Source organism: Ochotona princeps, chromosome 31, assembly GCF_030435755.1.
Source record: "Ochotona princeps isolate mOchPri1 chromosome 31, mOchPri1.hap1, whole genome shotgun sequence".
In the NCBI taxonomy this organism is placed as follows: Eukaryota; Metazoa; Chordata; class Mammalia; order Lagomorpha; family Ochotonidae; genus Ochotona; species Ochotona princeps.
In genome coordinates, this window is record NC_080862.1 from 7,304,996 (window position 1) to 7,317,219 (window position 12,224).

At 46.1% G+C, this 12,224-nt stretch overlaps 2 protein-coding genes across 2 annotated transcripts in view; one reads left to right on the forward strand and one right to left on the reverse strand.

Moving 5' to 3' along the window:
- Positions 1–12,224, forward strand: part of MFSD14B (major facilitator superfamily domain containing 14B) — a 117,556-nt gene that overhangs the window by 70,797 nt on the left and 34,535 nt on the right. The window lies entirely within an intron of this gene.
- Positions 1,282–4,688, reverse strand: LOC101533194 (zinc finger protein OZF-like). The gene is made up of 5 exons (XM_058657303.1): positions 4,677–4,688; positions 4,299–4,441; positions 2,011–2,932; positions 1,570–1,930; positions 1,282–1,487 (listed from the first exon to the last, which is right to left on the reverse strand). Exons 1-5 carry the CDS (start codon positions 4,686–4,688, stop codon positions 1,282–1,284), a joined length of 1,644 nt encoding a protein of 547 aa, XP_058513286.1.

Below are 12,224 nucleotides of genomic sequence, written 5' to 3' on the forward strand. Positions count from 1 at the left end.
CCCACCTTGTCCTGTCAAGTGATGTGCAGGATAAATTTGGATGAAACTCAAAATTAGTCTTAAGAAAACCAGACTGTGATATCACATGCCAATTTTTTTTCATTGGGGTTCCTCTGTGTTTGTAACAGACCTAGATAAGCCTCAAAACACCACACCCCCATTCTCCCTCAGTGCTGATGCCTCTTCTCAGGATGAAGTCAGAGGGTTGTCACTCACAAACCGCTAAGAGCAGTTGGTATATATTTAAGAGGAGGGAATTCTGCCAATGGACAACATATAGTAAATATGTTGACATTTATATATTTATGTTAATGCTTATATATGTTTATATAGCTATACATATGTTGCTATATAACATACTTGGTTACTGCAGCTTTTACAAAAACAGAAACGGGGAGAGGCCTCAGACAGTTTGTAAAAAATAACACCATGATTTGATAACGCATAAGGTAGAGTGGAATTTTGAGTTTACAGACAGCTAGTACCAGAGATCAAGGTGAAACATTGCATCAATACTCCACTGGTGGATTTCAGGGAACACTTAGCTGGTCTCTGCTACTCAGCGGTATTCTCCATTGCGAGTTCCCTGACATGCTGAGGTACGGTTTCTGGCAAAAGCTTTGCCCACATCTGACATTCTGAGGGAGTTTCTTCTGTGTGCTTTTTGTGGTGTCTGATGAGGTTTGTTTTGCTTGAAAAGGATTTCCCACATTCATAGGGTTTTTTTTTAAGATTTCTTTTATTTTTATTGCAAAGTCAGATATACAGAGAGGAGGAGAGACAGAGAGGAAATACTTCCATCCAATGATTCCTTCCCCAAGTGACTGCAACGCCTGGTGCTGCGCCAATCTGAAACCAGAGCCAGGAGCTCTTCAAGGTCTCCCACACAGGTGCAGGTTCCCAAGGCTTTGGGGCGTCCTCCACTGCTTTTCCAGGAAACAAGCAGGGAGCTGGATGAGACGTGGAGCTGCAGGGACTAGAACCGGCACCCACGTGGGATCGTGGCACATTCAAAGCGAGGACTTCAGCTGCTAAGCCACCATGCTAGGCCCCCATTCATAGTTTTTGAGATGTTGACCAAGGCCTCCTTTATACCCAAAGGCTTTCCCACACTTATCACATTCACAGGGTTTTCCCCTGTGTGAATTCTTTCATATACATTGACTTGTGACTTTTGCTTGAAAGATTTTCCACAACCTTTACATCCAGTGTCTCAGCTGTATGAATTCTCTGATACTTCCAGAGGTGTGAGTGTTGACCAAAAGTTCTTCCGCCTTCACTTCACACGTAGGGTTTTTCTCCCGTGTGGATCCTCTGATGGACTCTAAGGGATGTCTTTTGAACAAAAGCTTTCCTACATGCTGCACCTTCATAGGGCTTTTCCCCTATGTCAATTCTTTTATGATTAGTCTGCATTGACTTCTCACTAAAAGCTTTCCCACATATATCACCTTCATAGGGCTTTTCCCCTGTGTGAGTTCTTACATGTTTAGCGAAGTCTCTCTTACGATAAAACATTTTCCTACACTCATTACATTCCTAGTTTCTTCCCTGTGTGAATTCTCCGATGATCAATGAGGTTTGATGTCCTACTAAAAGCTTTCCCACATTCTTCACATTCGTAAGGCTTTTCCCCTGTGTGAACTCTTTCATGTTCAATGAGGGATGCCCGTTGACGGAAAGTTTTCCTACAATCCCTACATTCATAGGGTTTCTCAACTGTGTGGATTCTCTGATGCTTGCAGAGGTACGACTTGTCAATAAAGGTTCGCCCGCATTCATTACATTCATTACATTCATAGGGTTTTTCCCCTGTGTGAATTCTCTGATGGATATTGAGGTATGACTTCTGAGTAAAAGCTTTCCCACATTCTTCACATTCGTAAGGCTTTTCCCCTGTGTGAGTTCTTGCATGTTTAGTGAGGTCGCTCTTACAATAAAACATTTTCTTACAATCATTACATTCATATAGTTTCTTACCTGTGTGAATTCTCTGATGGACAATGAGGCAATACTTCCGAAAAAAAAAGCTTTGCCACATTCTTCACACTCATAAGGCTTTTCCCCTGTGTGAGTTCTCTGGTGGACAATGAGGCGTGACTTCCGAAGAAAAGCTTTGCCACATTCCTCACACTTGTAGCGATTGTCCCTTGTGTGAGTTCTCTGATGGATACTGAGCGATGACTTCCGAGTAAACTCTTTCCCACATGCTTCACATTCATAAGGCTTTTCCCATGTGTGAGTTCTTGCATGTTTAATGAGCGTACTCTTACAATGAAACCTTTTCTTACAATCATTACATTCATAGGGTTTCTTACCTGAATGAATTCTCTGATGCTTGCACAGGGACGACCTGTCACTAAAGGATCGTCCGCATTCATTACATTCATAGGGCTTTTCTCCTGTGTGAGTTCTCTGATGGACAATGAGGTATGACTTCTGAGTAAAAGCTTTGCCACATTCTTCACACTCATAAGGTTTTTCCCCTGTGTGAGTTCTTTGATGGATATCGAGGCGTGACTTCTGAAAAAAAGCTTTCCCACATTCTTCACATTTGTAGCGCTTGTCCCTTGTGCGAGTTCTTTTGGGCATGGTAAGGGAGGCCTTTTGGGAGGTTTTCCCACACTGTTCATGACCTCTGAGGGGTTTCCCACTTAGATTCTGAGCATCAGCTTTCTCTCCAGGAAACAGCTCCTCAGCATGACCAGGAGGAAGCGTGCCCTGGCACCCATTTTGCTTCTCAGACTTTGTTCCTGAATATCCCCTTTCATTCACAACCAGGTGTGAAATACAGACTGAATTCAACTTCAGTGTCTTTCCTAGTTTAACTCTGTCTTCAGGTGAAATGTCGACATTGGTGATGACACCTTGATGTATATGTCCGGTTGGCTCTCCTGGCTCCTCCCAATCCAGCTGTTCATTCTCTGGAGATCTAAAATGAGAAACAAATCATGTCATCATGAACCACACCTGACATTTCTTATGGATGTCTCATGTAAAAGGAAGAGATATTTTTGCCAATAAGAGAAAATTCAGAGGAATCAAGAACAACAGGGATTTGAACTGGTGCCTATATGGGATGCTGCTACTGCAGCTGCTGGGTCCTGTTCAGCATCAGGATTTCCAATGTTGTGACACAGAGAGCATACTCCTGGACCAAAGCAATTCCCTAATCCATTTTGTGACTTGAAATATCAGAATTAAACAACTAGTCTCAAATTTGTGATCCACCCTTAGATCTAAAATCTAAGTTCATTCACATATTTTATGCAACTTTAGACAGAAAGGACCTGAGTTATCCCTGCCATAAAACTGTCTCTTCTGACTATAGGCCCTAAATGAAAATGCTCTACCTTTCTCTATTTGTCTTTTCTCATTTACTGTAGTTACGTTCCTCATGGTTCTTGTGAAGTTGTTAACATACACATGTTGTATACACGCACGCACATATATAATAATAAAACTATATGATATAATATTCATAATATATAATACACATTATATATCATATATATTTTGTGTTTCTTCTCAATATAATTTAAACTCTATAATAGACACATATTATTTTGATCACTATGGTTACAAGAGGTACAACTATAAAAGTACTATTCTTAAAACATGTTTCATTAACACACACTGAAAAAAAAGAATCAAACTTGTGAATAAATGACTGAGGAGGAAAAAAAAAGTCCACTGTCATGGAGAAAACAAATAAGAATACGAGGAATGTAAAAAGTGTTAAAAAAAAATGTAAAGGCAATTAGGAGGACTAGATTGTAGAGAAATGTAAGAATACATTCAGCAAAATGAAAGGCATGGGTATATGAATGACAGACCCCCTTGGAGGTTGTATATTGCTTATATTTAATGTTTTCATGGCTAGCATTGACAAGGGAAAAAAAATCAGTGAAGTGGGTCATCACTGCCAATCTCTGCTGGGCTTTTACCCAGACTCCCCAGCCAGTATGCAATGACTGACCTGGGAGGCTCCCGTTTGAAGGTTCTACCATCCATGGCTCTTCTCCTTGCTCCAACTTGAAGATCACTTCGGGTTTAGGGATGCAGGGCCCTGCTAATGGGAAATAATGTAGAACTTTGCCACATTACCAAGTCAGGGGGGACACAAAAGGACACAAAGCATGGCTTGGGGAGCTGCACAATCAATAGGCCCACTTGAACTTTTCTCTAAAAAGTGACACATTTATGGATTGACTAGCATCTTCTCCCTAACGATCATCAAACCTTGTAAACCTATGATTTGCCAACAAGTTTTACACACCTTGTTCCTGGGAATTAACTGTGGCTGTTGCTCACCCAGTGATAACAGGTTGCTGTAGGTCTCCAGCATCACATCCCTGTACAAGGTCCTCTGAGCATCATCCAGGTCCTGCCACTCTTCCAGGGTGAATGTCACAGCCACATCCTCAAAGGACAAGAATCCCTGCAATGACACATTTCTCTTCAGTTCAAACTGTCAATCCTGTTACAAGACTAGGAATCTGAGAGTTGGGTGGGCACCATCTCTATCTGTGTATGTGTGTGCCTTATCTGTATTTTATATAAACTGAAACCTGCTCTGGACTGTATATGATGGAGAAAACAGATATTAAAGCTGCAATATCCTGTGCTGCTTCTGCATGTTTTACTAATTATCAAAACACAACTGCAAACTTTACATCTGGAACCATCTTGGTCGCTAAGTAGATGAGCATGAATAAAATTCTTTTCTAAGGGTGTTTTGATCTGACAGGAAAATAAATGCAGAAACACATGCCTGGAAAAAGAAAAGATTAACTAAGAAAGACACACTTGATGCAGACTGGCATGACAAACAAGGAGAATATATAATCATATGTTATGTTACAGGCGTGCATGCCCCTAGAATATCCAAAGATACTTAGCTCGTCCATGGAAACCAAGTGTTCTGAAAATGAGGCTGTTGTAGAAGTCCAGTTGCCGTAGCACATGGAACATAGGTGCATCACATTAATGGACCTACACACATCCCTAATTCTAGGTGAATGATTCTAGGCCATGAGTAGACACAAATGCAACATGGAAGGAACACTAAAACTTAATTCCAAAAACCAAAACAGTGATATACTTACTTTCAAATACACAGAAGCAACGTACACAGAAACCCAAAACTTTCCTTTCTACATACATGCCATAGGATTGCTTGTGAACACTGCCACTTCCCTAAATGTAGCATGTAACTAACATCGCATAGGAAAGGCTGAACTACATGGCTAGATGTGCAGATTAGGAGAGAGTTTCAGGGAGAATCAGAAGCAGGAAAACAAGGGACCACCTACACCCAGATGAACTGGAGTAAGGATATATGTCAGGGGATAACTGAACAGAAAACAAAAAAAAAGAAAAGAAAAGAGAAAGAGAAAGGAGGGCGAGGAATTGATACCCGAGTAGAGAGGAGTTTTACTTCACCGAAGCAGTATGAGGTGATCAATTTAGTGCAATAGGGTGAAATTTGAAATTCCCAGAATAGGGCACATTTCCACTCACAAATGCACAGGACAAAATGTAAAATGTGTCCTTCCCAGGGTACACGGTTCTAAGTAATGCTTCCCCAAGACAGTTCCTCTATATCCAAGATTTGTGTGGCACAGTGCTGCTGTTGCAGAGAATTCAACATAAACACTCTACCTCACAAAAGAAGAATGTTCATGCAGACAACTCTAGTTTGCAAAGCAGGACTGATTTAGGAAGGGAAGAAAGAGGACTCCTGTCCTAGTGACAGGACAGTGAATTTTGCCACAATGGAACATTCTCCATGGTTTGAAAATCTAGCTTCGCACATGAAGTTTCATAGGAGCTGAAATAAAGCCCTTTGCACTGGACTTACACTCCTTGGTGCCCAGTGTGTTGTTTTAATGGGCACTGCTCCAACGGCCCAGGTCCCGAGACCCTTGGAGGGCCACACTTTTCAGGTCAATGATTTGAAGAGAAGAGTCACACAGCCCAACAGACACCACATAAAGTGATGCACACAGGCTTCTATTCTTTGCCTGTAGAATTTGCGATTTTCCAAGAACAGAGAAACAATATGCAGAGGTCACGCAATCCACAACAAGTACTGTAGACTTCTAAGAACAGGAATGCTTAAGACTACAAATTTTAAAGCAACACCTCTTCTAAACCAACTTCACAAAACTATTCTCCAAGCAAAAACTTTAAAAATAAACCCTCCAAAGGCACTTAGTTTGAGCTGGGTGTGGGAAATGAGTCACACTATCCAAAAACTCAGGATGCCTGCTGTCTACATGACCCGGGGAACTCACTTTATTGCATCCACTCGACCGTTAAAACAGTATGTTACATTCACCAGTGACACTCACAACAAGCTTTTATTATAAACGAGAGGCAAGGCAACTGACCGGCTGACGTCCAGTCAGAAGGACACCTCTTACCCGTGCAGCCCGGAACAGCACATACGCAGGGTTTTATAGAGGCAGTTCACAACAGCATCCAAGGGGCAACTTCCAATGGCTTGGAAGGTGAAGTGAGAAAGGCCACACATTCCCTGCCTATCTTGGCTGGACAGCCCAGGCCTGGCTCCTCTCCTGTCCAGTTATTAAGATAACCACTTACTTAATTACTTGAAGCAACCTGTGAGATAAGCAAACTTAGGCCTTGATTCATGGGAATTGGGGTCCCTGGGTGCTAAAGGTCATATAGGCCACTTGGCCTGCAAGCTCACACAGTTTCTTAGCAAAGCAAGCAAAGCACAAGTTACAAAAGCAGCAAGTATTGCAACTAACAATGAGCCATGTTTACTCCAGTTTGTTTTCAACTCTACGACATAACTCCTCAAATCCAAGTTTCCTTGGTCATCTTTGTCATAAGACAGGCAAACAGCAGCAACCCTTCCTCAGCTATCAAGAAGAAACCTTGGCCAGAGGAGCTATCTGCATGTCTCCAGATGCCACGTAGGGTGCAGGCTGGGACTGAGCTCAGGCCCTGGAAACAATGGCAGGAGAGGGAGGTGACGGCCCCACTCCGGGAGCAATGCGGACTGGTTCTCTGTGATATTGCTGCAGGAACTCAACACAAAAGACACCAGCAACACCATTTCTTGCTTCCCATGAAAGAATTTTCAACTGGATACCTCAGTGTGCAAAGCAAGATTTATTTAAGAGAGAGAGGGAGAGAGAGAGAGGTGCCTGCCATAGTGACAGGAGGGGGCCCCAAGGGAGGAGCATCTCCAGGAGATGGAGGAAGGGGGGTCTTCTAGGCACCATCTCAGGGGAGGGGGAGCAACAGGAGTCACTCAGAGGGCAGAAAAGGAAAAAGGGAGAACTCAGACACCTGGGACAACAAGGTCTGGCACTTTGCTCAGGACAAGAAGGACATCCTAAAGGTGGGGCAGGTGGCTTCCTCCTCCCATCAGGAACCTGCTCCCTGGCAGGAACCCAGAGACAGGGGTTGCCCTAGGCTGTGTCTCCTTCATCAGGACAACCACTCTGCCAGTTGATTCTCCTGACTCTTCCTCAAGGGTGCTGGAGTTGGGGAGGGGAGGAGGAAACTAGGGAGAGGTGCTCTTGAAAGGGTAAGAAATGGGAAGGGGCAAGGTAACTTCACCAGGGCCCAGAGTTCCTTACAGCCTATTATTCGTGAGGAGTGGCTCAAATACCATCACAGGGTTGAGACCAAGCCATCCTACACCTGGCGCCACTTACTTCTCCTCACAGCTCAGGAAATTCACAGCATTCCAGTCACCCACCAATCAAAAGTAACTTCTTGGCATCTTACCTGAGATTCCCATCCCCCAAGCTCTCCAGCTCCTTCCCCTCCCAACCCACAGGCGAGCATCAGTGGCAATCCCCTGCGGCCTGCCCTTCAGTCCCTCCCAATCTCCCCCACACCTTGCTGGCTCACCTAAATGACACAATGGGGCCCCCAGCACGCATGTGAGCTGAGGGGGACCGAGTTGTCTCTGGAATGCCTGCAAGGGCGGCAGGCACTGCTTGCTGCCCAAAGAGAAAGCGAGGTTGGGTGCTGCTGGGAAGTGAGCTTGCCACATGTCCCGCCCCAGCCCAGAATCTCCCCGTTATCGTAGCACTGCAGACGCTTAGGCAGCTCACTTAGGTTCCAGCACAAGCTCTTCCACAGTCATCCTTCCTCGGAGCCTTGAGGTGGGCTTCCCGAGAGCTGGGCTCCCCGACCTGGACGCCCCCCAATTCCTGCTATCCATTAAATCCGGGCTGGAGATCATGGCCCTCTAGTGGGTAACCTGGGGCAGCGCAGCTCCGTGTTGCGCCTCAGCTGCCTGCTTAGTAAAAGCTGCGGGTCGCACGCACAGCTCCCACACAGCTCTGAGCTGCACCGGCAGCTCTAGGCTCACACAGCCTTCTGCCCTGGAAGCCACCTGCCCTCTTCCACCTGACGGATCCCTTCTCACTCTTCAGGGCTCAGTCCCGGCTTCCCACGGTGCCGCCGTGCGCTCCGAGTGCGCGCCTCCGAGAGCAGTGCGCTCAGGCGCCACACTCCCGGGCTCCTCACGGTGTGACCCGCGGCTCTCCTCCCACCTCGCCCAGGGCTGGAAGGCAGCCTGGGAATGTTTGCCTCAGCCACCAGGAGGTCCGGAGACCCTAGACCCCCGGTGCTGGTGAGGGCGGCGAGGGCCGGAACGCCGGAGCAGACCACCATGGCCAGCAGGCTTCGTCTTGGTGCTCCTGTCAGGCCGGGTAAGGAGCTGCCCTCCACCCCTCCAGGCCCTGAGGTAGGCGCACTCCTCCCGCGGGTGTCCAGGCTGGGCCGTAGGGGACGATACGCCCTCACCGGAGCCCGCGCTGTCGTGCTTTCCGTGGCCATGACCATGACCGTAGCCTTGGTGACCAGAGTCGCCTGGCAGCTCCTAGCAAAGACTGCGGTGAGAGCTGTAGGTGAGACCGCAGTCAACTCGGTGGGGAGAACCCCTGGGCCCTGGCGCGCTGACGCGTTGTGGGCCAAGATCCAAGCCCCTGAGTGAGAGGGACTCCTCTGCCATACCCAGGGTCTGCCGTTCCTCCTGCCCAGAGTTGGTGGCGTCTCCAAGACTTCCCTGGCTGTTCCAAGGGGGCTATTCCAAGGGGTCTAGTATCCCTGATATGACCGCCCATGGCCTGGGAGGGCAGTTGAGGACAGCCCGGAGCCTGGGTACCCTGGGCCTGCGTGGGAGACCTGGAGGAGGCTCCTGGCTTCGGATCAGGTCGCGTCCGGCCTTTGTGGCCACTTGGGGAGTGGGTCAGCAGACGGGAGGTCTTCCTCTCTGTCTCTCCTCCTCTCTGTAATAAATAAATCTTTTTTAAAAAAAATGACAGGTCCAATACGACCTTGTCGGAAAAGGAAATAGGTTCCCCACCGCCATCCCCTCTTCCTAGAACCACTGTGTGCTTTCCCAGGCCACAAGCTGGGAGCTGGATGGGAAGCGGGGCTACTAGGATTAGAACCGGTGCCCATATGGGATCCCAGTGCGTGCAAGGTGAGGACTTTAGCCGCTAGGCCACTGCACCGCACCCCACCAAGATCAGTTTTAAACCTTGTGGAGAACTCAGACATTGTGCAGCAAGCACCCTCCTGCCGTTTTAGGCAGACTCTGGGGGTACAGGTGTGGGAAGGGCAATTAGGTCGCCTTTCCAGCCAACCTTTCAGAAGCAAAGACAACAAAGCCTTTGGTGAAGAAAAAAGACAGCAAGAGCCTCGTTGATCCCAGGGAACCGAGAATGAAGAGAAAGATTTGCTGCTTCCCTAAGGCCTTGTGGAAATACTTTTGAAGATCCTTAAAATACAGACATTGTGCCTAGTATCCAAACTATATAAAAAGCCCTGACAAATCAGCATCAAAAATTATGAACAACCCAATTAGAATGTGGGCAAAGGAATAGACATTTTTTTTTCAAAGGAAATATGTAAATAGTCAACAAACCCATGAAAAAAATGTTTAGCCTCTTTGGTTGTTAGGGATATGTAAGCGGATATTTTCCTCCATTGTATGAGAACATAAAGTAGCTCAAGTCATGGTGGAGGAGAATTTGTGGTTTCTCACTAAGATAGGATCCAGCAATTCCACTCCAAGGCATACACCCCAAAGAACTGAAATATGTGCTCAAAGGTTTACTTCAATGTTCCTAGCCACTCATAGTAGTGAAAAGACAGAAACAACTCAAATATCCAGTAGCAATATGTGGACAAACTAATATGGTATATCCATACAATAAACATTCCACTTAAAAAAATAACATTAGTCATTTAAGTCTTTAAAAATCAATCATGTCTTAAGGTCTTAAAGTCAATGTAGTCTTAAAAAAGACAATAATGAGGGTATTCTTTTTTTAAATTTTATATTTATTTTTATTGGAAAAGCAGATTTACAGAGAGAAGGAGAGACAGAACAATCTTCCATCTGCTGGTTCCTTCCCCAAGTGACTGCAATGGCCAGAGCTCAATGAATCCAAAGCCAGGAGCTTCTTCCCATGCAGGGGCTGGGTCCCAAGGTTTTGGCTGGTCCTTCTCTACTTTCCCAGGCCATAAGCAGGGAGCTGAATGGGAAGTGGAGCAGCCAGGACTAGAATCTGCATCTATATGCTATATGGGATGCCAGAGCTTACAGGCAGGGGATAATCATCTGAGCCATCATGCTGGCCCCAAGGACATTATTTTTTCCAGAGGCTTATTAGTTTATTTGGATGGCTAAGAGAGAGAAACAGTCTTCCATCCACTGAGTCACTCCCAAATGCCCTCAACAGCTTGCGCTGGGCCAGACCAAAGTCAGGAACCAGGAATTCCATTCAGTCTGCATGAAATAAATCAGTCGCTAAAGAACAGATACTGTGTGACTTCGCTTACAGGAGGCATCCAGAATAGTTTAATTCATGGGCACAAAAGGTGGAGTGGTGGCTGCCTGGAGCTGAGAGGAGAGGGAATGGATGATTGATTATAAGGGACTTGGAGTTTCAGTCTGGGAAGATTAAGAAGCTTTGTAGATGGAGGCTGATAAAGTTGTATGGAGATGAAAATGCGTTTAATGCCCCAGAATGGTAAGCTTAAATAAAGCGGTAAACTTTATTATGCATGTTTCACCAGTTTGGGGCTGGCACAATTGCTCAATTGGCAAATCTTCCACCTCCAAGCACTGGCATCCCATCTGAGATCTGGTTCATGTGCTGGCTGCACGATTTCCCTTCCAGCTCCCTACTTGTGACATGGAAAGGCAGCAGAGGATGGCCCAAAGTCTTGGGACCCTGCACCCAAAAGGAAGACCTGAAAGAAGTTCCTGGCTCCTGGCTTCGGATCAGCTCAGTTCCAGGCATTGTGGCCAACTTGGGAGTGAACCAGCAAGTGGGTAGAAAAGGTTGCGTATGAAATACTGCGTATGGGTAAGTCCATAAACAGAAAGCAGACAGGAGCTGGCCAAGGCTGAGAGAGAAGGGGCAGGGAGTGGTTGCTTGATGGATGTACAAGGACTTGGCCTACTTGGCAGGATGAGGTTGCTTTGGCAGCTACTATTGCCGCAATCTTGTGGCTGAGCTACAGCACCAGAATGTGGGGTTTGAGGAGGTTTCTTTTATGTGAATAGTATCTCAGTTCTTTTTAAAATGTAAGTGTGGCTGCTTCAGAAGAATAAGGGTCTGGAGATCAGCAGACAGATCAAGAAATGAAAGGGAAAAACAAAGTCTTTAGTGCACAAGACGCCAGCAGGCTGGGCGCTAGAACAAGTGCCTGTGGACTTTTCATCTTTGACCTTCACCTCACTAGACAGACCTTAATTAGGACATCCTTACCTGAAGCTCCAGTTTCAGTCTGTTCTTATCAGCGGTACACAGTTTTATCTTTAAGCAAGGCCTATTATTTGCTCAATGGTTGCAGCCAATATCATCCTAAGGAACTAGGAGATTTGGAGAGCAGACAAAGCACTGTGTGTTGTCAACAGGTCACCCTCAATAGGAGAGTGCAGAGAAGACCTGTAGGGTCTTCCCTGTAGGGAAGCTGTGAGTTCAGCACACCCCCAGGGAGGGCCTGCAGGGCAGCGTGCCTCCAGAGGCAGGATAAGGGACTCAATTTCCAGCATTTGCTCAGATATGGCTAGACGCTTATCAAGTAGAAAGTAAATGCCAGAGAGAGAGAGAGATCTGATGTATAACAAGAAACACAACAAGAAACGTTGCCTGTGCAGTAGGATTCTGGAAAGACCCATGGCCCAGGGCAGTCAGCAGATACCCTCTGCC

Bases quoted from the DNA above. Each gene is read 5' to 3' on its own strand.
- LOC101533194 (XM_058657303.1), bottom strand. The intron at 1,931-2,010 runs GCCTCATTGTCC...TTTTATTGTAAG, and splicing joins CTTTTTTTTTCGGAAGTATT to AGCGACCTCACTAAACATGC. The intron at 1,488-1,569 runs ATCGGAGAATTC...ACTTCGCTAAAC, and splicing joins GACATCAAACCTCATTGATC to ATGTAAGAACTCACACAGGG.